Source organism: Odontesthes bonariensis, chromosome 19 (assembly GCF_027942865.1).
Source record: "Odontesthes bonariensis isolate fOdoBon6 chromosome 19, fOdoBon6.hap1, whole genome shotgun sequence".
In the NCBI taxonomy this organism is placed as follows: Eukaryota; Metazoa; Chordata; class Actinopteri; order Atheriniformes; family Atherinopsidae; genus Odontesthes; species Odontesthes bonariensis.
In genome coordinates, this window is record NC_134524.1 from 22,770,218 (window position 1) to 22,795,840 (window position 25,623).

The 25,623-nt window shown below is 43.2% G+C and overlaps 1 protein-coding gene across 1 annotated transcript; it reads right to left on the reverse strand.

The window, feature by feature from the left end:
• Nucleotides 1–577: 577 nt before the first annotated feature.
• Nucleotides 578–24,122, reverse strand: usp12b (ubiquitin specific peptidase 12b). The gene is made up of 10 exons (XM_075450675.1): nt 23,981–24,122; nt 19,513–19,593; nt 19,140–19,223; nt 16,851–16,980; nt 16,056–16,324; nt 14,203–14,279; nt 13,994–14,077; nt 8,837–9,034; nt 7,954–8,032; nt 578–4,137 (listed from the first exon to the last, which is right to left on the reverse strand). The coding sequence occupies exons 1-10, from the start codon at nt 24,026–24,028 to the stop codon at nt 4,036–4,038; spliced, it is 1,152 nt and encodes a 383-aa protein (XP_075306790.1). The 5' UTR covers nt 24,029–24,122; the 3' UTR covers nt 578–4,035.
• Between the last annotated feature and the right edge of the window lie 1,501 nt (nt 24,123–25,623).

The following is a 25,623-nucleotide window of genomic DNA, read 5'->3' on the forward strand; positions in this document are numbered from 1 at the left end:
CGTGTATCTTAATGGATCAGACAGCTGTTCTGTGGGTTTGGGTGTTGACCAGTCTTTTGCCGCCCGGGCTGCTTCGTACAGTGTAAACAAGTATGCGAGCGGACCTCCGGCGCTTCTGATCTCTGCTGATTACTTCGAGAACGCACTTACTTATAGTCAAATAAAAACATCTGTATTTATGTACACGTCAACATTTTTCACACGCGTTTCCAAAATTCAACCGAAATCCATTTGCAAATATAAAGAACTGCCTACACAGAAAGAGTAGACTAGTAAAATGTGAAAAGTAAAAACTGAACAGAAACAAGAAAAATGGGTTTCCAACCTTTTTAAAGAAAGATTCCCTCAGCTCTGAACTCAACCCGCAGACTTTTATATCCCAAATAATGGGCTTTTTGTGCTTATTTGTGTCCATGTATGCTTGCAGTACAATTCATCTAAACACCCTTAAAATAAAAAACGTTATTTGGTATGTATGGAAGTCCACAGACTCGGCTTCAAGTCCCCTTAAACCACAAATTGCTTTTTGTGATGTATACGAAACTTGTTGGAAACAAAAGTGAAACAACTCCCAAAGCATTGTGCAGCACATTCCTTTAATGTAGATTATTTCCTTTAGGTTGATCAGTTAGTTTAAGAGCAGCACAGACGTGGAAAGGAAATAGTGTCCGACTTTAGTGTCCGACTTTCGCGGTGAAATTTGAGTTTGCAGAGCGTTTAACAAAACTTATGGAGCCAATGGAGATGTTCATGAACTTTAGCACGCCTCTTTGAGTTAAGTGTCGGCAAAGGCGGCCACATCTAATCTAGATCAGAGCTGAGGACTGCGATTTGTCCTGCTCTTTTCTTTTCTTCTAACAAATTCATGCGAAAAGTGCCTTTCTGTCTCAACAAGAGGCCTAAGCAACCTAATATTACTGAGTTGCAGTCATGTCTTACAGTATGAGCTGCAGCCCTATTTTCGTTTCACTGTACATTTCAACATTCAGATAGTAGAGGAGGGCTTGTTGGTTATTATGAGATAGCCCAAGCAGGTAGAGCCTCGTGAGCTTGGAAGTGAAAAAGACACTTCAAAGAACAACTAAAACCTACATTTGGTTTCTTTATGCGCGTAACAAAAATATATAAACGGAGGTGAAAAGGGAGGCATGTAAAATGGCTTCTCTTTGTCCTTGAATTGACACAACCAAATACAAACTGTCAGCACTGATGGCCCGGTTTAACTCGCGAGTGTCATGGTTGGCACTCTAAACAGAATATCTTACATAAATGACCCTCATCAAACTAGAGAAAGCAGCAGAAAAAGCTGCAAGGAGGAGCAGCAAATCAATCCGCAACAGCTTTAAAAATGACTCATCTCTTAAATTAAAAGATTTTTTTTCTTTTGTTACGGACGGCTACGCAGGCTAAACCAGCTACGAACTCTGGAAACTGTCCCTCGTCCCATTTAACAGCTCATTTGGTCCTCAATTTGGAGCCTGCTCTCCTTAAGCAGGGCATAGATGAAAAAAATAAATATATATATTTATATATATTCATATAATTTTGCCATTGCAGCTGTATTCAAGTTAAGTGGCTAAATTCTGTGCAGATAGGATTGTAACCGACTCTCGGTTGTTATTAGATTAAAACATAGTCTTCTTAAAGCCCAACTCCATTAAAAAAAAGTTCTCAACCTGGTTTAAATGGTCACAAGAAAACTAGCCATCAATGCTATGGATGGGAATTTCTGTTGAGAAAAGAAAAGCTGGACTGTACCCATAATTTTCACGTGCAGTGAGGAACAACTACTGCACAGTGGCTAGCAGCTAGCAGCCAGGACTCTGGCTAGCAGCCAGCTCAGTGGCTAGAAGCTAGCAGCCAGCACTCTGGCTAGCAGCTAGCAGCCAGCACTCTGGCTAGCAGCTAGCTCAGTGCCTAGTTCAGCCTTGGCTAAGACTGCAGGTGTTTGCTACTACCTGTAGGGCCTTAGCCCAACTGAACAGTCAGGAGCTAGCCGCAAGCAGAGAGGCCCAAACGAGAATGTGCCAACTGCTGCTTGAGTACAGTGGTCGGCATATTCATGGAAGAAGACACATCTTTAGTCCTACCCAATTCAATTTAAAACCATGACAGCCCTGGCAAAAACTTTCAAATTTACAATTCGAAGGGACAGAGATGAGCTTTTGAGCGATTGATAACTGCTGGATTGGGGCTTTAAGTAAAATCACATAGTGACAGAGCACACAGTGCAAATGAAATGCATATAATACAACAAAACACATAATGTGTATCAGTGTTCACTGTTTCTAAATCACAAATGGTAAATCACTTATATCCCTTTACATAGTTATGTCTGAAAACGCCACTTACATGATGAATTGCCATCAACTCCCAACATCACTGCTGACTGGTGCTTAATGACATTTTAGGAAATATTGAAGAGAGCTGGCCATTATAAAGGCATCCGACAGTCTAAGAGAATTCAATTCAAAACCACTGGTCATGCTCCACATCAGCGGACTGAGCATTTCTCAGCATTAATCAGGGCACCAGTTTATGACACTACAGTGAAAAGCATGTCCCGTAAAAGATGCGACTCCTTTCCAGTGCTGCAGCTGCAGGAGAAACGCCTCAGCACGTGGCTAAGTGTCAGCCTTTCAGAGTCTGCAACCCATAAGCACATCATACACGACGCACACATTTGACCTGCGTGGAAGTGTGACAGTTTGGGTGTCAGAACTGACTGAAAGGAAAAGCATTTGTCACTTTGTGCGCTCCATTAAAAATGATACAAATGTGCATATTATAGTATTCTGTAAAAGTCAGGCATTGTTTGTTGTCAAAACCACGAAAAGCCTGCGTGGAAACGAAGGGAAAAAAAAAACAAAAACAAAAAAACAAGTTAGCTTATGCTGTTACAATACTTGCTCTTCATGCAGTGTCTTTTCCCACCGTGGCACCAAACACGGCTCATAATGGCACGGCACAACTTCATAACCAACTGTCTCAGCCTCTGAAAACTACAATGGGTTTATTATTATTTTTTTTATTTAGCTAGTTGATCTAAGGCTCATCCCACTTCGTTTTCTGCTGATTGGGGTAAAACATGATCATAAAATATGTCTGCTGATGAAACATTGATAGGTTAAAATCGTAGAGAATGCAAATAGTATTTTTTTGGTCAGTTTACTTCACTTGTCATTACTATTCAAAATAAAGGTAAATCTAGTATTTATTATTAAATTAAAAACTTAAAATTACGAGCCGTGCTCATCGGTCAGAGATTCAGTCTATTAGATTGGTGAACACCGGCTGGAGGTTTGAGTTAACACTCCGCCTTACGTTACTAGCACCACATCGTGATGTGAAAGCTCTGCAAAAATGCACGACTGCGCTGTGTTCAGTGTACACATTCAAACTGTCAATGACGAAATAAAGGTGGTGTTTGTCCACGGTCAAGAGAACTTTCCGGAGAGTGTCAACACGATTGCTGTATGTTATTGCAAAGCTAAGAAAAACTTTACAACCTCTGTGAAAAAAGCTAAGTTAGCATGGTATAATATTTCTGCACGCCAAAATAAAACAACAACAAAAAAAAAACGCTATATAAGACTGTGATGACACCCTTGGTAACCGTGACAACGAGGCCCGCCATCGTCTGACAACAAGTTGCTTAAGTGTCTGCGCGCCTGTCGACAGTCCCAAACTGCTTCCCCCTTGGACGCCACGCACGCGGCGATGTCAGCCTCTTGGATTGGCGGCGCCGTTCCTCCCTGCTGATGCCACAGTGCAAAGCGAGTGTGGCAGAATGAGTCGTTTTTGTATATTAAGGTGCCTGTTGCAGTGTGGACTCAGAGGATTTGGAATCCAGGAGGCTGCCACGCAACCTGCACACGTCTCAACCCGTCCCAGTGGCGCTCCAGTGCAAAGCTCCGCCTACGGGGAAGAAATCCTGGATACCTATGTGAGCGTACTGGGTGGAACCGGTGGCTGCCAGAAGCCCCTCTCCCTCTGTTGAGTGGACAGTCTGTTGGGCATTTACCACTGGCTGGTTCAGTCTCTGGACTGGTAGAACAGGATGTATCCCGACTCGGAGTTCTTGGAAATGTCTGATGTCAGACCGTAGAACTCTTCGATCGCCTGCGCATCGATTTTCTACGAGAAAAGAACACAGAGGTTAAAACAGACAAAATCAGGGGTGTTGTATCATTCTCCAGGGCTTTGTGTTACAGTTTGGATCAACTTCTGTAACATAGTTCACCATTGTTGAGAGGGGAAATGAATATCTTTTAAAGGACAGTTCTGTCCGGGTACTCTGGTTTCCTCCCACCGCCCAAAAGCATGTCAGGTTAAAGGGATAGTTCTCCTCTTTTCACACGAAGCTGTATGACATCCCATACTAGCAATATCGTTTATGAACATTTTCTTGCCCCCCCGCTACTTTCTGTGAGCCGAGTTCCAGCCTCGTTTTGGCGTTGACGAAGGTAGTCCGGCTAGTTGGCTGGGGCCGCAAAAATAAAGCATTTTGCTTCTCAAAACAATATGCGTTCAAAAGAGCACCGTGCTGTGTAGACCGCGCAGACCGAAGTGCAGACCGAAGTGCAGACCGAAGTGCAGACCAAAGTGCAGACCAAAGTGCAGACCAAAGTGCAGACCAAAGTGCAGACCGAGCAGTAAACACCGTAACAGGTGCAGCTATCGTCAGGTGGCAGCAGGCAGTGATACGAAGGAAGAGAAAATAGCGCCAAGCGATTGGGAGGTCTGACTTTTTCTGGATGAACGATTTTGATGCAAATGTATTACTCTTTTGAACGCATATTATTTTGAGAAGCAAAATGTTTTTTTTGTGTTCTTTAAAGAAAAGACCGGGCTTAACCCAGAAAGATGAGTGTATAAATGCTGTGCGATGCGACTGTAAATTCAGACTGGGAAGAACTCGTGTTTATTCCTTTTTCCCCAATAAACTTGATTTCTGACTCTAGCTTTTCTTTTTTTTCTTTTTTTCTCTTTAGCACCGAACTTAGCCAGGATTTTGTCCTTGTGACGGCCAACTCATGGTTTTGGCAAATACAGATGATTACAATTCAGGGTATGTGTTGATCTGGATGATGGCCTTGGACATTCCTCAAACTCTGGCTGTGGTTTTCCGGCAACGTGATCTCCAAAGCGAAGTACAGCACCTAGTTAAAGGTTGGTTTGAAATGCCACTCTACAGCAACAGCCTGCACCTGGAATTTGTTGCCCTCTTGTCTCCAAAATAATTGTGTTTAAGGGATATTTCGAACTGCCAACAGCAGTCAGAGCCTTCTTGGTTTGGAGATTCAGGAAGGAAATTCTAATAGGGAGCTGAGCGAAGAGCCAACAGAAAATGACCCTACAAGAGGGAATTTATTCCATCTAAAACAACTCAAAAATTCATCTTACTCTTTTCACTAATGTCACCATTTTTTCAAGTGAAGAACATCTGTGTTGTACTGCATGAGTGCATGTACGATAGCTGCCCAGTGCACCTACCACTGCGACTTAAAATACCAACAGCGTCATCAAACGAGACTGAGGAACGGCCTGAAAAAGCCCAAAAGTATATATAGTATATATTGCAAAAGCAATGCCCAGCAGTAAGCTATCCAACAAGTCTAACGACTTCTGACAGATTCAGCCGTTCATGCAGCGACGGGGAGATGTTCTTCAGTTGAACTAAATCAGAAGTATATCTTGCTCCAATAGCTATGAAATTCCCGACTTGTTTTAGACGGTGAAAATGTGCTCTTTTGTTTTTCCTTCTTCTGAGCAGCTGTTAGCTCTTCGGTTAGAATTCTCCAAACCGAGAGCGCTCTGACTGCCGTCTACTGCAGGAAGCTGCACCAGCTGCTCAGAACTACCCCACACGACCCCAGCCCCTCCTCCAAAAAGGTGAAACGTACATCCAGGTATTCTGAGGAATTTAGATCAATTTCCTTCAAGGAGTTTACTGCCATGTCAGTCCTTGTACCGTTATATTTATGCAGTTTTTTCTTCTTCTTTTTTTTTTTTCAAATCTGTGAATAACAGTACATCTCCTCACAAAGCCTCTTTTCAAAACAAACATTCATAGATTCATTTTCCTTTTCGCTAAGCGGGTCACTGTTTCTTATTTGGTGCAGCGGTTTACTGGACTAAACAGGAAGACATTTGAGACGAAAACAAACTGAAAAAGTGCACTTTTAGGTTGGTGGTAAAAAAAAACAGAAGGGGCTACAGCTTTAGAAAAACTGAAGTAGCTTCAGTTCCAGGTGCAAAAAAAAAAGAGAAAGAGAGAAAAAGCAGTGAGACTGGGAGGCCAAGTAAATCTCCACAAATACCATTAAAATGATAAGTTAGTGTTTCTGCTCTGCAAATTCAGCAGAATCTCGCAGAACAGATGTCTGAGCGGGCTTCTATCCAATATAGTGGAAAAATACTGTGTGCTGGTGGTGGGATCAGTTTTTTAAACATTGGTCCCTGATGTCTGTGACTGAGCTGTTTTCTCTGCATTCAGGCATTCAGATTCAACTCATCACAACCAGTGACAATCAAGGCTCTTCAACATCGTCCTTCAGCTTCCTGAACCAGCAACCTCGCTGAATTTGCAACTTAACTAACGGACATAGTTGACTTCCCATAATTTGAAACAGATCTGTCCTGGATGAGTTTGCTGCTGATGTCACAGATTCGAAAAGACTCCAACAAGGGAGATTCTGATTGGTCTATAAGGCAAACACACAGCTGAAGTGCTGAGATACCACCGTTAGCTAGCAACGTAGCATTTGGGCAGACTGTGCTGCGACGGTCACCTGTGCGAGTCACACTCCTGAAGTCAAAGGAGTAGTGACAATAATGTCCTTCTGAAACAGAACAGTAGCAGAAAATGTACAACATTTAAAAGTATAAACGGGATGTAGTCTCTTAAGTCACATCAGGAACTAAATTAATGGATATTTAGGATCTAATTTTGATCATTTCTGTGTAAGTCTTGCATTACAGTGAGTTAAGTTATTCCTGAGTTGGTCTACTAAAAGGTATGGTAATGGTAACCTTTTATGGTAACATTTTATTTCAAGCAAGAAGCATCCTGTGCATCTTCTACATTTCTAAAGAAAACGCAATAACAACATCTGACAACATCTGTATATGTTCAGTTCTTTCTACTGTGCCGTTTGGTCAGGTTTTTTATAGGCAACCCCCTAAGACATTAGCTGTAAAGTTTTAACTTAAGAGACACAAAAGTACCACTTTGTAGGATCAAAAGCGTCGAGCTGAGAAATAAGACGTATGTTTCCCTCCATCAGTAACATCTAATTAAAACTATGTGAAAAATACCTACATCTAAGCTACAACAGAAATCATTTGTCTTTAAATATAGACTTCTTCCACCAGCAAAACTGAAAGGCTGCTTGACCGAAAGGAAGCAGCCCGCCGACTGTTTGACCGTTTCCTGTGTGGACGATGAATAAGCTACGGGGACGGAGGAGGAGGTGGGGGAGGAGGCCAGATCTTCCCATCTGAACTGATGAATGATCACGTCAGCACTATCATGACAAACTGCAGCATCTCTGTGTTCTGAGTTTCGTTCGGAGCAAGCTGTGGTGGTTTCCCCTGATGTGTCATCAAAGAAAAAGAAAAAAAAAAGCGGCTCAGCAGAGTTTTAATTTCCTGTAAATCTAAGTAGGTATGTGGGGGACGAGTGGCGAGTTGAAGTGAGGCCCTGTTGCAGGAAATCCAGACACAACACTGGAGGTCAATAGCGGGCAAAGTTTAAGCCTGAGGACAGAAACCGCCAATCTTTGTACGGTGGAAGAAATAAAAAAGGAAGCTCAGAGTCCATCAAAGCTCTGAGCTGCATACTGAATCATTTGTTATTGTCACACAGACCTCAGATTTAACCTGTCGCAGATGGGTTGGCAGTGCGCGGCTGTCGGGAGGAGAGAGGAAAGCGACAGATTCTTTTCTCACCTCTACAATGTCGTCGTCGAACAGCAGCCAGAAGCCGTGGCTCTTAACGATGGTGATGTAGTGTCCGCGGTTGGGACCACTGCAGAGCAAAAACAGAGAGATTTGGAAAGCGGAAGACTGGGAGAGAGTATAAAACAGTGACATAACGTGACGATAGCCGCTCCAAAATGCTATTTATTTTGGAAAATGTCCGGCAACGAGGGCTCAAAACCCAAGTTTAACTGTTCAAACGGGAAATCTGACACAACTGTACAAATGATTCAGCGCTATTTGAAACGTGGGCATGACATTGCCCATGTTCGATGACATTCAAATTCATCATATTCTTTCCCGACACGTCAGCTGACTCAGACAGCTGAAATGAAGCGACACACGTTCAGCGAGGACGATGGCGATCCAGCAGCTTCCGTAAAACATGACATGTTTCAAGCAGACGGCTTTCTATCAGTTACGCAGAGGCTCGATCTCCTCCATCCTATATCTGAAGTTTGGGATCTATATTCTAACCTAAAATAAAAAGACTTAAAGCTACATTATGAGACGGGTAGAAGCTGCTGGTGCACGGCCAAAGTGACTGATGTCTATGGAGATAACCACCGGCCGAGAGGTGATTATTTGCGTTGCAAAACGCTGCAAACACACTGCGGCGGCCCAATATGTGTGAAGCAAAATTATTTCCGCATCTAATATGAATTCACCAGAACAACACGACACGAAATGATGACTTTCTGGCCCTCTTTTTTTTTTTTTTTCCCCAACATGTGCTATAAACGAATTCTCTCACACCAACATTAAGGGTACTGCAAAGCTGTAACAGGCCTAAACCAATCAGATCACTGCTCTACAGTGCGTATTTACAGCTGAGCGAGCAGCAAAGACCTACCTTCCACAGTGTACCACAACAGCAACCAGGTCATACATGCGGTCGGGGTTGGTGGCGTCCCCGGACGTGTTGAAAAGGCGGAGCTCCAAGGGGAAGACGACGCGATAGGACAGCTTGGTGTAGCGGTGCAGCTGGTCCATGTATTTAAAGCGCTTCAGGTGGAGGGCGAGGATCATGGGCAGCTTCTTCACCCTCATCCTGAGGGAGAAAAGGTTTTTTTGGTTAAATGACCTCGAGTGGTTTAAAAAAGCGTTCGTGAGGCTTTTTAAACCGAGACACGAACGGTGCTGGGTGTGAATGAGTGCCAGGACCCGACTGAAACCAAGCCTTCTTGTCAAATTCACAAAAGCGAGGCTTGTAAAACGCTAATGGATGCTAACTTGGCGCTCAAAAGTGGTGGCTGTCTGGGGCTGTCTGTGGCGGTCTGTGGCGTAGTGGGTACAGCAGGCGCTCCATGTACAAGAGGCTATAGTCCTCGCTGCAGCTGGCCCCGGTTCAAGTCCCACATCGGACGGCCCTTTGCTGCATGTTGTTCCCCCTCTCTCTACCCCCTGCTTCCTGTCTGACACTGTCCTTTCTAATAAAGGCATAAAAAGCCCCAAATATGGAACCTCCCACCAGATTTATTTTATGGAGAAGGTTTATTTTTCCCTCGAAGTTGAGAAAGAAAAATTTTATAAGATCTGGACCAAGTGGACCGAGTATGTAAAACCAATCAGATCTGATTTTATCTGACTATACTCGTTTTTTTTTTTTTGTGTGATATATTGATTGCATGTAGGGGTGCGCTCCCCAATTCTGTTGTTTTTGTGTTATTACTTCCACCTGGAATGGTTTGGGTCCGTGGGAGAAAGATCCAGAAGGGCAGTATGGACTACGTCACTGAATCCTTGGCAAACTGAGTTATTGTACATGTGTAGTGGTGTATGTGAGGGAAATGTACCTCTCTGAATAAAAAGAGAATTTCAAAAGAAAAAAAAAAGTGGTAGCTGTCATGTATAAAAACACATGGTCACTCGTGACCAGTTAGATCAGACTGGCAGTTCTCAACCCGCCGGTTAGCCACAGAAGTCTGAAAAAGTAGCGGCCTGGCTCATGTAAAGGGAAGTGACAGAGCAGCGTCCAGCGGTGCCGAGACTGTAAACAACAGACGTCTCAGCGGATCAGCAACCACGACGACTTCTCAGAATGTAACAGGAAAGGCCCTGAGCGGTTGCTATAGAGACAGACAACTGATGTGGTTTCGGGGGCCAAACTCCCTCTTTAAAGGAGAACTTTCAGATGGCTGTGCTGCTCTTGTAGCTGCGTGCCAGTTATATATACGAAGAAGGGGAACTGCGTACAAACAGAATGGGAGTCCCGACATCAGTATAACAGCACAGTTTTCTCTTTTTTTTTACTTCACATGGTTAAAAAAAACACTGGTATACTCTCTTAGTCCAGGTGATATCACAAGCATTGCACAGAAATGGGAGAGAGATCTTGACACGGAGTATATTGAGGATGACTGGCAAGAGGCCATTAAAGTATTTAAATCCTCCACCCAAATGATTGAGACAGACACAGTATAAAATATTAAACCGTCTACAACTAACTTTACAAACTCAATAAGATGGACCGTCAGGTTTCACCTCTGTGTAACAAGTGTCATAGAGGGGTAGGAACATATTACCATTACATTAGAAAATGTGTTTTAATTAACTGAATCAATGTTAAAACACCTACTGTCACCTTATGGTATAGGGAAATATTCCAGGTCCTCCCCCATGAAAGACTTAGTGCAGTTATGAAGGGTAATGAGAGGTACTTTAATGAAATGTGGGCTCCTCTGCTCAACTATCTACCTGACGAATTGACTCAGCTCGTGATGAGGGGCCAGTCTTCTGTACAATGGCCACGCCCACCTGATATAAATCCGTAAGGGTCTTTTCTTGCAGTTACATGCGACCATATTTAATTATTTTAAGTCTGCTTGATGTATCACTGTTTACTCTGTGGGAGGCTGATGTGACTTGGACTACATTAATGGGAGATGTGTATGAATACGAGGAGGGTGCCTGTTTGTACTGTGGGGGCAGATGGGGGGCAGTTAACTGGAAGATTTGCCTGCTTAGGATAGATGGATGGCAATATTTTACTGTATTTTTTCCATCTTTGTTACTGACATGATGGCAATATGTATATTTTGTGTTTCTGCTGAAAACCAATAAAAATCTTTAAAAAAAACAAACAAAAAAACAACACTGGTGGCACAATGTTAAGATTCTTCTTGTCAGCAAAATGCTTCACGCTTCAACGCTTTAGAAATCTAAACGACTTTCTTTCTGACTTTCAGATGCTGTCGATCTGATACCCGATACTTCTGCTTTTGCCCTCCACTCCGCTCAGCTTCCTCAAATGTTTTAAGGACAAACTAAGGACCATGCTGACATAGAAATATACCCAGTTTTTGAGCTAATATCTCTTTGGGAATCGCCTTGTTGCTGCAGAAATTTACCATGTTGCGTTTTGCACACAAACACTTGACTATTATGTAGATGAAACTAAAGAAGTGAGAATGAATGATTTGTCTTTTGGGCAAGCTGCGCGTAGCAAAAAGGGTCTAAAGACACAATTTAAAACGTGTTTTTTTCTACACACAACACTCGTTCATCCCTCCAGTTAGGTACTTTAATCATTTATAGGTCAGTTTGAAGAGGTTTAGGTTCAGAAAGCCTGGAGGACTGCTGCTAAAGACCACTTGAAAAGATGACAAGAAAGTCTGGCTGCTCGGAAGCAAAAGCTAAAGAAATGCTAAAAGTCGAGGCCTTTCTTCCCTCGTCTGGACACAGAATCGTAGAACACATCTGCCCTGCGGCTCCTTCGTCAAACCTTAAGTAACGAATCAGTAGCTGCTTCACTTCACAGGCAAAGTTTTAGACAGAAGGTGCAGCAGCCTACGATTTTGAGAAAAAATGTGCTGTTTTTTTTATTTTATTCTATTCAAGTAGAAAATCATGAAATTGGACGTGGGAATCTTTTATACCATTTAAAGCAGCGATTCAAAGATCTGGCCCATTTAATACTAGCTCACGCAACTAATGCATCAGATCTGTTGGACCGATGGTGCTGCTGCTCGCGTCCCTTATAAGGAGACCGACTTTGAAGCTGAAACATCTTCGGTCGGTGGTTCTTAACAACAATTTGCTACAAGCATTCTGGCCGAAGAGTAGGGCTGTAGCGATACACTAATCTCACGATACGATACACGATATTCAGCCAATGATACGATTCGAGACACTTACATCATTTTCTGAGGGAAAAAAAAGGGACAGTGTGATTTGACATGAACCGTCGCTGATTGGACTGGTGGTCCAACCTTTGTATTACCTTAATGTTCTGTGTCTTCACTAATTGTAACATCTGACTTATCAATAAAGTTTGCTTTAAAAATAAATAAATAAATAAATAAATAAATGAATGAAAAAATAAAAATAATTTTTTTTTAAAGAAATCCGATACTCGCGGCTGAAAAATAGATACTTTATCGGGAAACGGAATATCGATATATATCGCAGTATCGATAAAATTGCTCAGCCCTACCTAAGAGCTAACAGTTTTCTTAGCAATTCTAAAAGGAGGCTGCTTGGAGACATTTTCAACCCGCGACACCTGCTCTTGTTGTTCACGGGAGCAGACAACATCAGTCCACCGGCGCACATGTTCCATTTGTCAATCGAGAACACTTTAGTCGTACAAACGGAACAAACGGGGGGGGGAAAAAGCAGATGACGCTGCGGTTATCAAAATCACAACTTTATTAGAGCAGAGCCACAGTCTGGAAACGCTTTAAGTCGACACGCGGTCTTAATGGGCTGATTTTTATAGAAAAACAGAAAAACCATGTGAAGGAGAGCAACTTTACGGGCAATTTTGCTGTATTGACCAACACGCTTTACGTGTTTTTACAAAAATATCCAGAAAAGATGGAGCATCGCAGCATGTGTGGAACACCTCGACCCATCTGAGTCCAACTGAGGACGTACATGCAGGAATAATTCAAGCCCCAGCGTTACAGTTTAGAGAAGAACGCTTTTGTCAATAATCATCATGCAAATGCGTTTTAGTCAAAAGAAACGGAACAAACTGAAGGCTGAAGAAGGCTGGCAAATGCTCTGAATTGGACTGGGTAAGGAGGAATGCCCAAACTGCTCAACAAAACGGACAACACTGCACACCCTCTGCCCGCTTACGGACTTTTTCAGCTCCGACTCTGCTCTTGTTCCTAATTTCTTGGGGTGGGGGGGAATTTAACGATTCTTCGGACGTGGACGATTCTGAATCGATTCACAAACGTCAAATTTCGATTATTTGAATAAAGTAACACAGACGGTTCTAAAATGCGGAACCAAGAAGCGCGGTACGCGCCACCTCCGGGACAATATGAGGAAAACAAACATGGCTGACCGCAGCTACCCACCTCGCCATGAGATCCGAACAGCTCCTTCTAATTGAAAAGCAGACGTTTGGAAACACTTCGGCTTCTACAACCTCAGCGACGGAAGCAAACTGGACAAGAGCCACGTTATTATGACGTTTTCAAGGTGCAGTGCAGGGAAATACGATCCTCCGTGAACACGTCGTGCTTTATTTTGAAAATTAAACGAATGTTCTGTTTCTGCACGCGACTTCCTGTCCCGCTACGTTGTGCTCCGGGTGTCTGGCAAAAATAAAATAGAAATAGAAAAATAAAATAGAAGCTGTGACGGAGCTGGTGGAAAGAAAGCACAGTCATTGATTAGAATTGACACGTATGGGCTGCCGTACCCTCGCTGCCGTGCGGGAGCGCAGACGCAACACACTCGCATCTGGTGGAATTTAGGGGTTAACTCGATTCCACCCGACGTAACTTTCCAGTTTGCACGCATTGCCATTAGTTCAATAAATTTTAACGGAAATGAATTCAACTCTTGTTTCTTATTACAAAATTGCAAGTTATGAATGCTTATTCAGTGAGACAAAAAGAAAGGTTGTGAAAAAGTGATCCATCAATAATCCTTTTATAATCGAATCGTAATCGAATCGTGAGGTGCCCCAAGATTTCCACCCCTACTAATTTCCCGGGTTTTTTTGCGGTCAACAACACACACTGTCACAATCTCTGCAGGCGTCACCCACCTTTTTTGGGCTTCCTGTTTGCTGCGACACTGCTCGCAGTAATATTTGTATTCACTGCATAGCGTTTCGGTGTTGCTGAAGCCCCTGTTGAGCAGAAACACACAAAGTCATGTCCACAGCTATTTCAAAGACTGAAAGTTTGCCTGAAAAAATTCAAGACCACTCTTCTTTTCTTCTTTTTTTGTTTTCCTCCCCCTTTTGGAAAATACCTGAGACAGTGCGTGATTGACGTGTTCTGCTCCACGTCCACCGACAGATCCAGGAAGTCCTCGTCCTTACTGCTCACCTACAACACAAGCAAAGGTTCACCGAGTCGTACGGTTTCTCCATTTGAAAAGGATTTGACCAGATGAATTCCAAACAAAACAATTACTGTAAAAAAAAATGTGGAGAATATTGATTCAAATAACTATCCTGTCTTACTGACTGTTTCTGTGGCATACATCCGGTCCACGCTACATCTAATGACTTTTAACGAAAAAGACAGTTTGCTTGTGAGACCCTACTAATTAACAGGTTGTTAATAAATGTATACATGCATGCATACATATAGACCTAAATTATTTGTCAAATGTAACTTCCTTACATTCTTTACAATAGTATAATGGCATATATACAGTATACAACCATTCACAGAATTTTGTAGCCTATTATGTTACAATCAGGCCTCGTTTTTTTGCTTAACATTTGATATTTTGTGTCCTTTGTACACAATGTTGTATACAAAGTATTTGGAAAAATGTTGTAGAGTTTACCAGAACATATTCAAGTGACAGTTGGATTCTGAAAATGGGCTAAAAATGCAATTTCTTAGCTTCAGTTTCAGAATATTCATGTCCAAATCAGATGAAAGACTTTAACATGTAAATACATCATATTTTATAAAGGTGAGAAAGTAATTGGTTGCTTCTGAACTGTTTTGTGGACAGACGGGAGGAAGGGGGGGGGGGCACATTCCTTTGTTATTCCTATATCGATTTAGTTAGTTGGTAAAAGCATTTGTATTTAGTAGCTGTGTCTTTGAGCCAACAAAATGTAGTCGATATGAGTAAAATAGGCCTTCGGGCTGCATAAAACAGGACACCATCAGACAAAAAGAGGGTCCATTATGGCTGTTCTGGAAGTCCACAAAAATAACGGTGTCGAATGATGGTTGGATCCTTTCCAACAGCCCTTTGCAACATCAAATGAAATTGAGAATACTCTCAAGGAAGAGGACACATTATTGAAATCTATCATCGATAACTTCACCAAGAGAATCCACAACGATTCGACTTCAACTTGCACTAGAACGACAGGAAGAAAAAAAAAGTTCAAAGAGCGCTCGGAACGGCTCGCGATGTGCAGCTACGACATTATCTGCAAAACATGTGGACGCAAAGTTGTGGGATGGGCCCGCATGGCTTCCAGGGACAGTGGGACGGATACAGCTGGATGGATTCTGAAGTATAAAAAGAGATTTGCTGCCGGCTCAGATTCTGCCGAATGCAGCGAAGCTGATGGGCGCCGCAGACAGCCGGGTCTAGCGATGCACCGATACCGATACTGGTTTCGGGCCGATACTATTCTAATATACTCGTACTCGTACTCATTAAAGTTAACTGATACCATGAACAGATACCAATTTATTGCATGAAGACCACAATCAGAGGGTGGCTTGTCATTGTTGTTGTATTTTTTTAGATTGGCGGCTAGGGGAGATGCCGAGCTAATCAGGAACAGTGTGGTTAGGCAAGTGAGACCGAAACCTGTCTTCCAATTCATTGCATTTTTGTTCGTGGTAGAATTATCGGCATCGGTACTCGGTATCAGCAAGTACTCAGATCCAAGTACCGGTATCGTATCGGTTTGAAAAAAAGTGGTATCGATGCATCCCTAGCCGGGTCAATCGGCGGCCCCACCCAGCTGCGTTTGCTCAAGACAGAACTAAAAGCCTCCTACCATGAGCATGTTTTGTATACATGCTTAACTGTCCTTCCGATCAAGATAGAACGCAGATTTTTCCTAAACAAACCCGAGCTCAAGCCGACACCTCCTGCCCCAGAGCACTCGAGCCACTTACAGCTTCGCAGTTGAGGCAGCGCGTCTCGTTGGTCAGAGTCCCCTGGAAGATCTCATGGACCCAGGTCTGCTGCGTCTCCTTTCCTCCGTCCCCTTCTCCTTCACTTCCTCCTCCTCCTCCTCCTCCTCCCCCTCCTCCTCCGTTCTGTACCAGCTTTCCGTTCTGCTGTCGCTCCTGGCTCTTCTCCTCCTGGAGGAGGTCGGCGATGGTGTTGAGGAGGTAGTTGAGGAATTCGTGGGCATCCTGCTGCATGTAGTTGTCGAACAGCTCTGAAAAGACAGAGATGTAGAAACGTGAAGATGCAGAGAGAAATATAAGGATGCATACAGCTGTGAAGATAAATAGAGGAGGAATAGTGAATATGGACCAAAAAAAAAGTTCTGAAAGAAAATAAAATAAAATAAACAGGATGTGGTGGGGAAAAAAAAGGATGACGCTTTCCGCTTTCAAATGCTTTCCGCTCTTTGACTTGGCTGGCAATATTACTTCCTCGGCTGTGTCATTAACTTTTCAGCTGATACCACCCCTTCACCCCTTCTCTTTCCACCTCTCAGCTCTCTGCCTCATCAGTTTCCCCATCTCCAATCTCAGCGGTGTTTGTTTGGCAGTGAAAGGAAGTTGCTCTAAACCAGCCACTGATGAAAGAACACTTCAGGTTTCCCAAACATCTGTTGGCGGGTAGACGTTTTCCAGGCGTAATCCAGGAAGTCAGCTGCCCATTCTTGCGCAGCTGTTCTCTGAATGCTCTGCGTCTATGTACGCCACAACATGTTCCGGCGTCTCGAAAATCCCTACCGTTTTCTTTTCTCAGCCGTGAAATGAACTTTTTGGGGGGGATCACTCCGACTTTCTTCTTCTGCGTGGCGATGCTGTTGAACAGGTCGGACAGGCAGGTGAGGAGGGACTCCTTGCGGCGAGGCTGCACCTGGAGAGAAGGAAATGTCTCATTCCATACAGACTTCAACCACTTATAAGGCTGTCTTTGCGCACATGATTTGCATAAATTACAGCTCAGGCAGGCTGAGAATATATTTGCTTGTTGACATTTTGCTTATGTTACTAAGCGGCTCCGCTAATGTCAGCGCTACTGTTCAAATAAGCCTCGTTTCCACTATGCAGTCCGGTACGGGTCAGTACAGAACGGTTCGCTTATTTCAGTGTTTCCATTACCACGAAAGCGTACCGGTCCCATGGTCCCCGTTACCATTTTTGTAACCCTTCTGCTTGGTGTACCTAGCACACAGGACCGGTTCCAGGCTCTGCTCTCCGTTGTTGGTGAGGAGGCTGTGCAGCGGGAGCTCGATGGCGCTGTGCGAAACCAAAAAGTTTCCCAGCTGATTGCCGCAAAAATGGCACAGAGTGGTTTCAACCGGAACGCAAGCCAGTGTCGCATTAAGCTGAAGAAGCTTCGGAGCGATTACCGGCAGATCAAGGACCACAACAGGAGTGTGGTTCGAAATTATGGATGCTATTTACGCTTCGGCACGCACTCCACCCACCCCTGAGGGTCCCCTTTGTACACTGGGAATGCAAAAGCTGACCCCAAAGCGACCCGACCCGTACCGTACTGACAGTGGAAACGAGGCTATACTGGCACGTGTCACCGTAAGATTCCACTAGAGGCCACAACATCGGCAAACTAAGACCAGGATTTGCAGGATGTAAGCAAGGGCCATAGTTCAGCAATAAGGAGGTGAGCATATGGTTAAGAAACCCGAAAGATGCAACCCAACACCTTTCCATCCACCACCATGTTGCATCTCGCACTGGCAGAGAATTTACTTCTAAGGATGTGCATAACCAACCAAAGACACGCAGGATCTGCGAGGTAGACATCATAAACTGGGGATGTGCACAAAGAATGGATTAGTCGGAGCGGCGCTCGCGGTCGACTACACCAAAACGAAGTGAAGCATGATGGTATTTTCAGTCAACTGAACGACAAAGTCGAATGCACGTGATGCGGGATGAAGCTATCTTATCACGGTTCGACCAGCCCGGTGAGGACTCGCTTACCAAACCGTGACAAAAATGTTGAGCTCCAGGAGCATAAAGAGCAGACGGAGAGATGAAACATGACTGGTTTTTGTTGTTTCTAAATGCTGGAGTGACAGCAAACGACAGGAACAAATAACCACTTCGTTGATTGATTTGTTAAGTTTAATGATGATGTCACGATGACGTCACAGCTGATCGATTTTAACTGGCTTGATGAGTCAACCTTAAAATGCCCATCCCCATCATAAACACGTATTCATAAGCAGGGACATGCTTGACTTTTGAAGCTTGCATACAGGTCAGCTTCACCTGCACTTTTTATGGACATCAGCCTCGAGACAATTTGCCCGGCTTAGTAAATCTGGCCCCATGGCTGGCTACGTCTGTGCTGTCATCCAAGTGGCCAAATAACTATTCTAGGTGGAAATGTTTGGTTTTTAATTAAATATCTACATAGGTGTATAGAGGCCCATTTCCAGAAACTATCACTCCAGTCTTCTAATGGTACATTGTGTGTGCTAATCACCTTAGAAGACTAATGGACTATTAGAAAACCCTTGAAAACCCTTGTGCAATTTTGTTAGCACAGCTGAAAACTGTTTTGCTGGTGAGAGAAGCTATAAAACTGGCCTTCCTTTGAGCTAATTGAGTATGTGGAGCATCCCATTTGTGGGTTCGATTATACTCTCAAAATGGCCAGAAAAAAAGAGAACTTTCATGTGAAACTCGCCAGTCTATTCTTGTTCTTAGAAATGAAGGCTATTCCATGCGAAAAAAACAAGTATATTAGAGTCTCTAGTTTGAGAAATAGATGCCTCACAGGTCCTCAACTGGCAAAACGCCAGTGTCAACGTCTACAGTGAAGAGGCGACTCCGGGATGTTTGGATTAGTACTTGGGATAACGTTGGGTACAGGCTTCTTTTTCCAACCCTGACCCCCATTACTACAGTATCTACGCTTCTTCTGTTAGCTCAGGGATTATCACCAGGGTCTCAGGTGAATCTGCTTTCAGCTTTACTGCCAAAAAGCAGCTGAGGTAATGCAGCCCAACGGCCATTTTCGATAGAGCATCTCTCATCACTTACCTTGTAAGCCAGGACCTTCTCCCTAAACGGCCGACAGAAATACAGAGCCTGCAGCACCGAGTTACAATAGCAGGTGTTGCCAAACTGAAAGAAAAAAAAGGAGACAAAAAGGATTACATAGAGAAGGCGGTCATTCGTGTGTTTCTGATCGCTATGGCTTCGGTTGACAGCTACTGAAGGATAGCAGCACTGTAAAACCGGCCTGACATACTTGACACGAGCGAGAATCATTAAATAATCTGACACCATTAGAGCGGCGGTTGTGACCACCTCTAAAGTAACCGCTGAGTGCTTTTACTGGAAGTTTGGATGCACTCGAAGCCCGTCTACATCACTTCCTGAGGAGCCGTTTTAAGCGGCGAGTGACACTTACGTTGACCAATCCAAAGTAGTGTTCGTTCACGGGAAACTGTTCCGGTCCAATCTCCTTTTCCAAGGCAGAGGCATTGGCGCCCTGGAGAAGAGGGGAAACAGGACACAGTGTTAACGTTTCACGTGGGACATTTTCACGTCAGCAGACCGATGGTCGTTCCAGGCCGTGACAAATGCGGACGCACTGCTTTTCTGTCCATTACTGTCCGACTTCTGCAAACACAAGTCAAAATTTCCTTCAGAAAAACTTCCTTTTGCCCTTCATTTCCTCTTCTCAGCTGGAATGTAAACCACCCGTTTGTTGCAGCAGTCTTTTTCTTTTCTTTTTTTCCCCCTCTGCATTCTCACGTGTCATGGTTTGTGTGAACAGATATTTCACAGCACTTTGACTTTAAAACGAACCTGCGTTCATCGTTTTTTTTCGAGGATTATTCCAGATGAGTCTCTGCTCGTCGCCACCCAGCTTGAGCTGCCGACTCCAATTACAAGGTTAAGCTTGTGAGAATAAATTTGGGGACCATTTCGAAAGACATTTGTGTTATTTCTATGCGGGGAAAAACAAAAACTGAGACAAATATCAGCACGACAAGTCTTGGTGTCATTATAAAGTGTTGTTTAGAGCAAGTTCTCTGGTGTGACCCTTACACTGAGCCAGGGCAGACAGAGACAAAGAGCGATGATGATGATGACGGTAACGATGATGCAGCTTTTCCCCTCGGGGATGAATGACTACACGAGTGGAGCCGCGCTGTTGGTGCTCATCATCGCACTGCAGCCCGTGCAAAGTCAACACGAGGCATTCGGGCTCCGTCTGATCTCTCTAACAAACGCGGCCTTCAAGCAGCCCCGGGGCTGGAAGCAAAGTACACAAAAACAGACAGATTTCTTCTTCTTTTATTGGGGGGGGGGCTTTTAATGCCTTTAAAAGACAGGACAGTTGAAGAGAGACAGGAAGCAGGGGGCAGAGAGAGGGAGAATGACATGCAGCAAAGGGCCGACCGACATTGGACTCGAACCGGGGCCAGCTGTAGCGAGGACTGCAGCCTCTGTACATGGGGCGCCTGCTCAACCCACTACGCCACCGACCGCCCCAGATTTCTTCTTTTTCTTCCGAGAGGCAAACGGAGCGGAAGGCGGCAGAAGCGAGGAAGCGAGGAGCACGTTTTGTCGACCGCACGCGTGTCAATGACAGCTTATCTGTGCTAGTTTGAAGCGACAGCCTTGAAACGAGTCGGTTTCCTGTACTGATGGAAATGAAAGCGAACCGAGCTCGGCAACGAAGGACAGCCTCAAAGACAAAAGCATGCGTGCAAGCTGGTTTCAAAGCCTTCCTCTGAGTCTGAGCTATTTATCTTATTTGCATTCAGAGCTACAAAGCACAAACAACAACAGGCTATTTAACTTTCTAAGCACATCTATAAAACATTCGTCAGGCAATGAGCCGTTTGGCTACGTCTACTCTCAGCTAAATGGCCGAGGGTGTGGCACAACCTGAAGCTCCACCGCAGATGCTAAATGAATCTTGTGGTGCAGCTATCTGCTGTTTCCTGGATAAAGGAGGACATTTCAGTCACAACTTTTGACCCCACGTGAACAGAAAGAGCTAAAAAAAATTTTTTTAAAATGCCTCCCTGTATCCAAATCTAAATTACACCTGCATCCTGAAATGTGTGAAAACTAAATAAACAAATAAACAAACAAATGCAGGCATGTGAACAACAATACTTTGTAATGCTCGTGCAAAATTCCACGACAAATAGTGAGTTATAGTGACCGAACCTTATGAAATTTGTTGTATGACCGAAGGAGGGGCAACATCAGTGAACGATCAGTGAACTGTCGCAGGTCTTTCAGACTAACGTTTTCATCGGCTTTTCCGGTTTCGTTTTACGCCACTCAGAACAGACTGTCCTTCAAAATGAGCAGAAAAGGGGAGGAGGTGATGCCTCGTGTCTGGTAGGCTCGCTCCAAAGAAACCGATTCTCTAATTCAAACCCATCTCGAACGATCCACTGCCGCCTCACAAAATCCAGAGGCTGTTTTTTTTTTTTCCCCTGTGGGATGCGACAGGAGTGTTTTGTTCTTCCCTTTTCAGGCAAAACTATTGTCTTATTTTGATCTAATCAAACTGCAGCGGTTTCCTGGAAATGAGTCACTCGGCCCACCAGGAAACAGGAACCCACTACCTGGGAAAAAAAAAAAAGAGGAAAAAACTAAGGAAAAACAAACAAACAAAAAAAAAAAATAGCAAATGCATTCCTTCAAAAATCCGTTCTAATTCTGTTTGGGAGCCTCTGTGTCTGCTGCTCTGCATCATGACCTGAAACCCCCACTTTTACCCAAGACTGAGATCTAATCATACTGGGACATTAGCAGATTCGCATTTAGAAGCTGTTAAAAAAAAAAAAACATTTTGCGAATCAAGTCTAACCTGACGAAGACTGACTTAGCCCTCGTTTCCAGTCCAACTCGTGCGGCTGACGGCGTCTTCTCAGGTGTGACGTAACATCTAAGGCTGCTGAAACGCCGCACTGTGCCCCGTTTCACCGGGACCCTCTGATTCGGTGACTTTAGCAACCTGGAGTAGTTTTCTTCATGCGAGGAAAACAAGTTCTGAGTATTTTGATGAAATAAATTTAGCCGCAGCACTTGAGAAGTGGCTTTGGTGATGCCGTCTGCGTCCCTATGCTAACTAGCCACGTGCTAGTTTCTTTAAGTTGAACATCTCCGCCTAACTCAAGATCTTGATACTTGTGTTGGCCTTCGATAGGCTTTGCTTAAAGGGATAGTTCGCCTCTTTTGACATGAAGCTGTATGACATCCCATATTAGCAACATCATTTATGAACATTGACTGACCCCCCGCTGCTTCCTGTGAGACGAGTTCTGGCCTCACAGGAGTTTTGGCGTTGACGAAGGTAGTCCAGCTAGTTGGCTGGGGCTTAAAAAATAAAGCGTTTTGCTTCTCAAAATTCATAAATGTTCATAAATGATGTTGCTAATATGGGATGTCATACAGCTTCATGTCAAAAGAGGCGAACTATCCCTTTAAGATGGTACAGCCGCCGCCCCCGACAGAACATTCTTTTTAGCTGGGACAACTACTTCTTCTCCTTAATTAAAACCACAAGCAATGTTGCCGACACTGCCATTCTTCAGCAACCCTATGAAACCTAGTGTTTTGCAGCTTTTTGAAAGACTGATTTAGATTTGCTTCTTTTTGTTTCATGAACGGAATTCCGTCACCACTTATTATTAATTCACATCTGAGAAATCCCCCCCTTCAAGTAAAATATCTTTCCATTTCCATTCGTGCTCTGCCCCACATGAGCCCACAACTGCACTGTAGTGTTGGCATTTCTGAAGGAGAAGCTTGTAAACCTAAGAATGCAGAACATGTGGAAGTCCAACAACAAACACCACCAATATGGCGGTCGAATATAGATGCCGAAGAGGTTAAACCCTGAATCGTAACACTTGACTCCATCATCGCCCGGCTCCGTTCTGTGGTTTCATCAGCCAAATTGATTTTTTTCTGAAAGAACAAATGCCTCCCTGTCAGTGATTGGTGGGCTGCCAAAGTGGCAAAGAAAAAAGAAAAAAAAAAAAAAAAAAAAAAAAAAAACTTGACAGCACCAGCTAATGTTTAGGCTTGTTTGTATTAGTGCCTCCACATTTAAGGTCCTCAAAGTTCACTGTGACGCACAGATGATAAACTATCTGGACATGTACTTTCACCTTATAGGTGTTTTTTATATATATATATATATATATATACACACACACACACACACACACACACACACACACACACACACACACACAGCAGTAGTTGGGCTTTTTCAGATAAAAATAAATAAATAAATTTGAACTGTCAATTCATTTTAAGAACCAAACCCACAGGAAACATTCAGTCTGTATCCCATGACAGGATGTGGTCATTTTTTTTCCCAATAGCTACATAAAAACACGCACCAGTATCAGCTGACTGTGCTGTTTACATGCTCCCATGATTTATGACTCGTCTTTCGGGTGCATCTGTTAGAAAACGAGCAACTGCGATAACAAGTGTCATCGCTTGGATTCTCATGTGCAAGCAAACGGATTTGGCCACTAAGTACTAGACAAACTAGCAGGCTAAGCTAGCTGATCTTCGCCTGTTACTATCCTGCCCCTCTCACATCAACAAACCAAAGCTGTCTCGCCAACTGACACACACGCCTGGTTTGTACTTAAGCACGGCCCCATTATTACTCCAAACTCGAATTTCTGCAGCGCTAGAGGGCCGCCCAGAACAGTCTGGGCTGTACAACTTTCTGGAAACCCTATGTTTTGTTATCATGTTGTTCAGGGAGGTTAGCAAACAGGCTAGCAAAGCAGCTAGCTCAGCGTCCAAGCTCACGAGCCCGGTCAGCGGACAGCTCCTCGGCACGCTAACACCAGCCGCACAGCCCAATCTGACCTACTTACCATCGTACAAATCGAGGCGATCTTTCGGACTGTCATCAGTATTTCCATCCGTAAGCCGCCATGTTGGACCGAACCCCGATGGTGAAATAACCAGAGCCAATACGGCTGCAGAGTTCCGGAAGGGAGAGCCTGCTGCTCCTGTCTATCAGTGATGTAAAGTGAGAGGAAACTACAGCTGCAGCTTCCGGTCTAGGATTTCAAACTAATGAAACCCAAGTTTCCATTCGTGTTGGAGGTTAAATTATTATACTCTGCTTTAAAGACTAATAGTTTTTTTTTCACACTGCATTGAAAATAAAATGCAGTCTATTTTATGCAATAAAAAAATAAATATTTCCTTAAACACAACAAGATTTGATTAAACAAAACAAACCGAAAAAGAAAAACATGCTATTTTTTTTTTAAAATCTGTTTTTAATTTTCTCTTATTTCATTCTATTTATTTTTTCTAGTTTTTTATTTTCTGTGCTGTGTTTTGTGTTTGACAATTTTTTTGCATTGTTGTTCCGTCTTCCCTTTTCTTGTTCTGCGCTCTGAAATGTTGTGTTTTGAGTTTGTTATCACCGTTTTGGTTTAGTTGTTAGTTTTTAGTTAGTTAGCTATTTTTTTTGCAATCCTGTTGTGCCTTTTGGAATGTCACATTTTGTTATCCTGTTTATTGACGCGTTATCGTTTTGTCTGTTTTGTCACTTTTTAGCAAAATGCTGCGTGCTTTGTGAAATATTACTGTTTTCTTGTTTGAAAAGGATATTTTCTAATCTTTTGGTGTGGTGTGTAGCACATCAGGACCCCTGTCCTCTGTCCTGCACATGTTTTTAGCTATATGGCTTGAAGTTTCCACACAGCTGCACAAAGGACATCCAGTCTAATTGATCGTTTTTACATCTATTATATCCACTCAATTTATGGGAAAGTGACATAAACACTGAATCAAAGGGAACTTTAAAGTATGACTGTAATTAAACTGTGTAGATACTCATTGTGCAGATAAGAAGGAGCAAATATTTTTCATGATTTGGTTTTTCCTTTGGATGTTGCCCTGTGTCCACTCGGATCTTCAACGTTAAATCCAAAACTAACTCACTAAAGCAAAGCACTCAATTATTACCCAATGTTTTATTTTGAAGATAAAATAATATTGTTTCCGGTGTTGCAGTGCGATACCTCTGTCTGACTTCATGGTTTCCTGTCTGTGAGTGTCGCTGACGCACTACTTAGTCGCACTTATGACTTTAGTTCGATTTTCAACATGAGGACTCGGTGGGCGGAGCTTGCGTGAGACGTCACTATGTATTTCAGTGGACTAATGTGACGATATTGTTTATGTTTATGTTTTTGTTTATGTTTATGATATTCACTTAGCTACTGTCCTTAAACACAAAATTGAGATAGCCGTGAGTGTTCATTAATGTTATCTTTTATACACATTTGAATTACAACTTAAGTCCATAAGAAAGAAATGATCATAAAGCTCGACAAAAAGCTTCTAGAACACACAAGTAAAGGAAATAAATTGTAAATCATTTCGACGATGGCTGATATGAACGTATTTCATACAACTTTTAATAATTTAATCGAAGTGAAACTTTTTTTAAAATATTTTTTTATTAGTATTTTGTCACTTGTAAAACAAGAGTCCATTT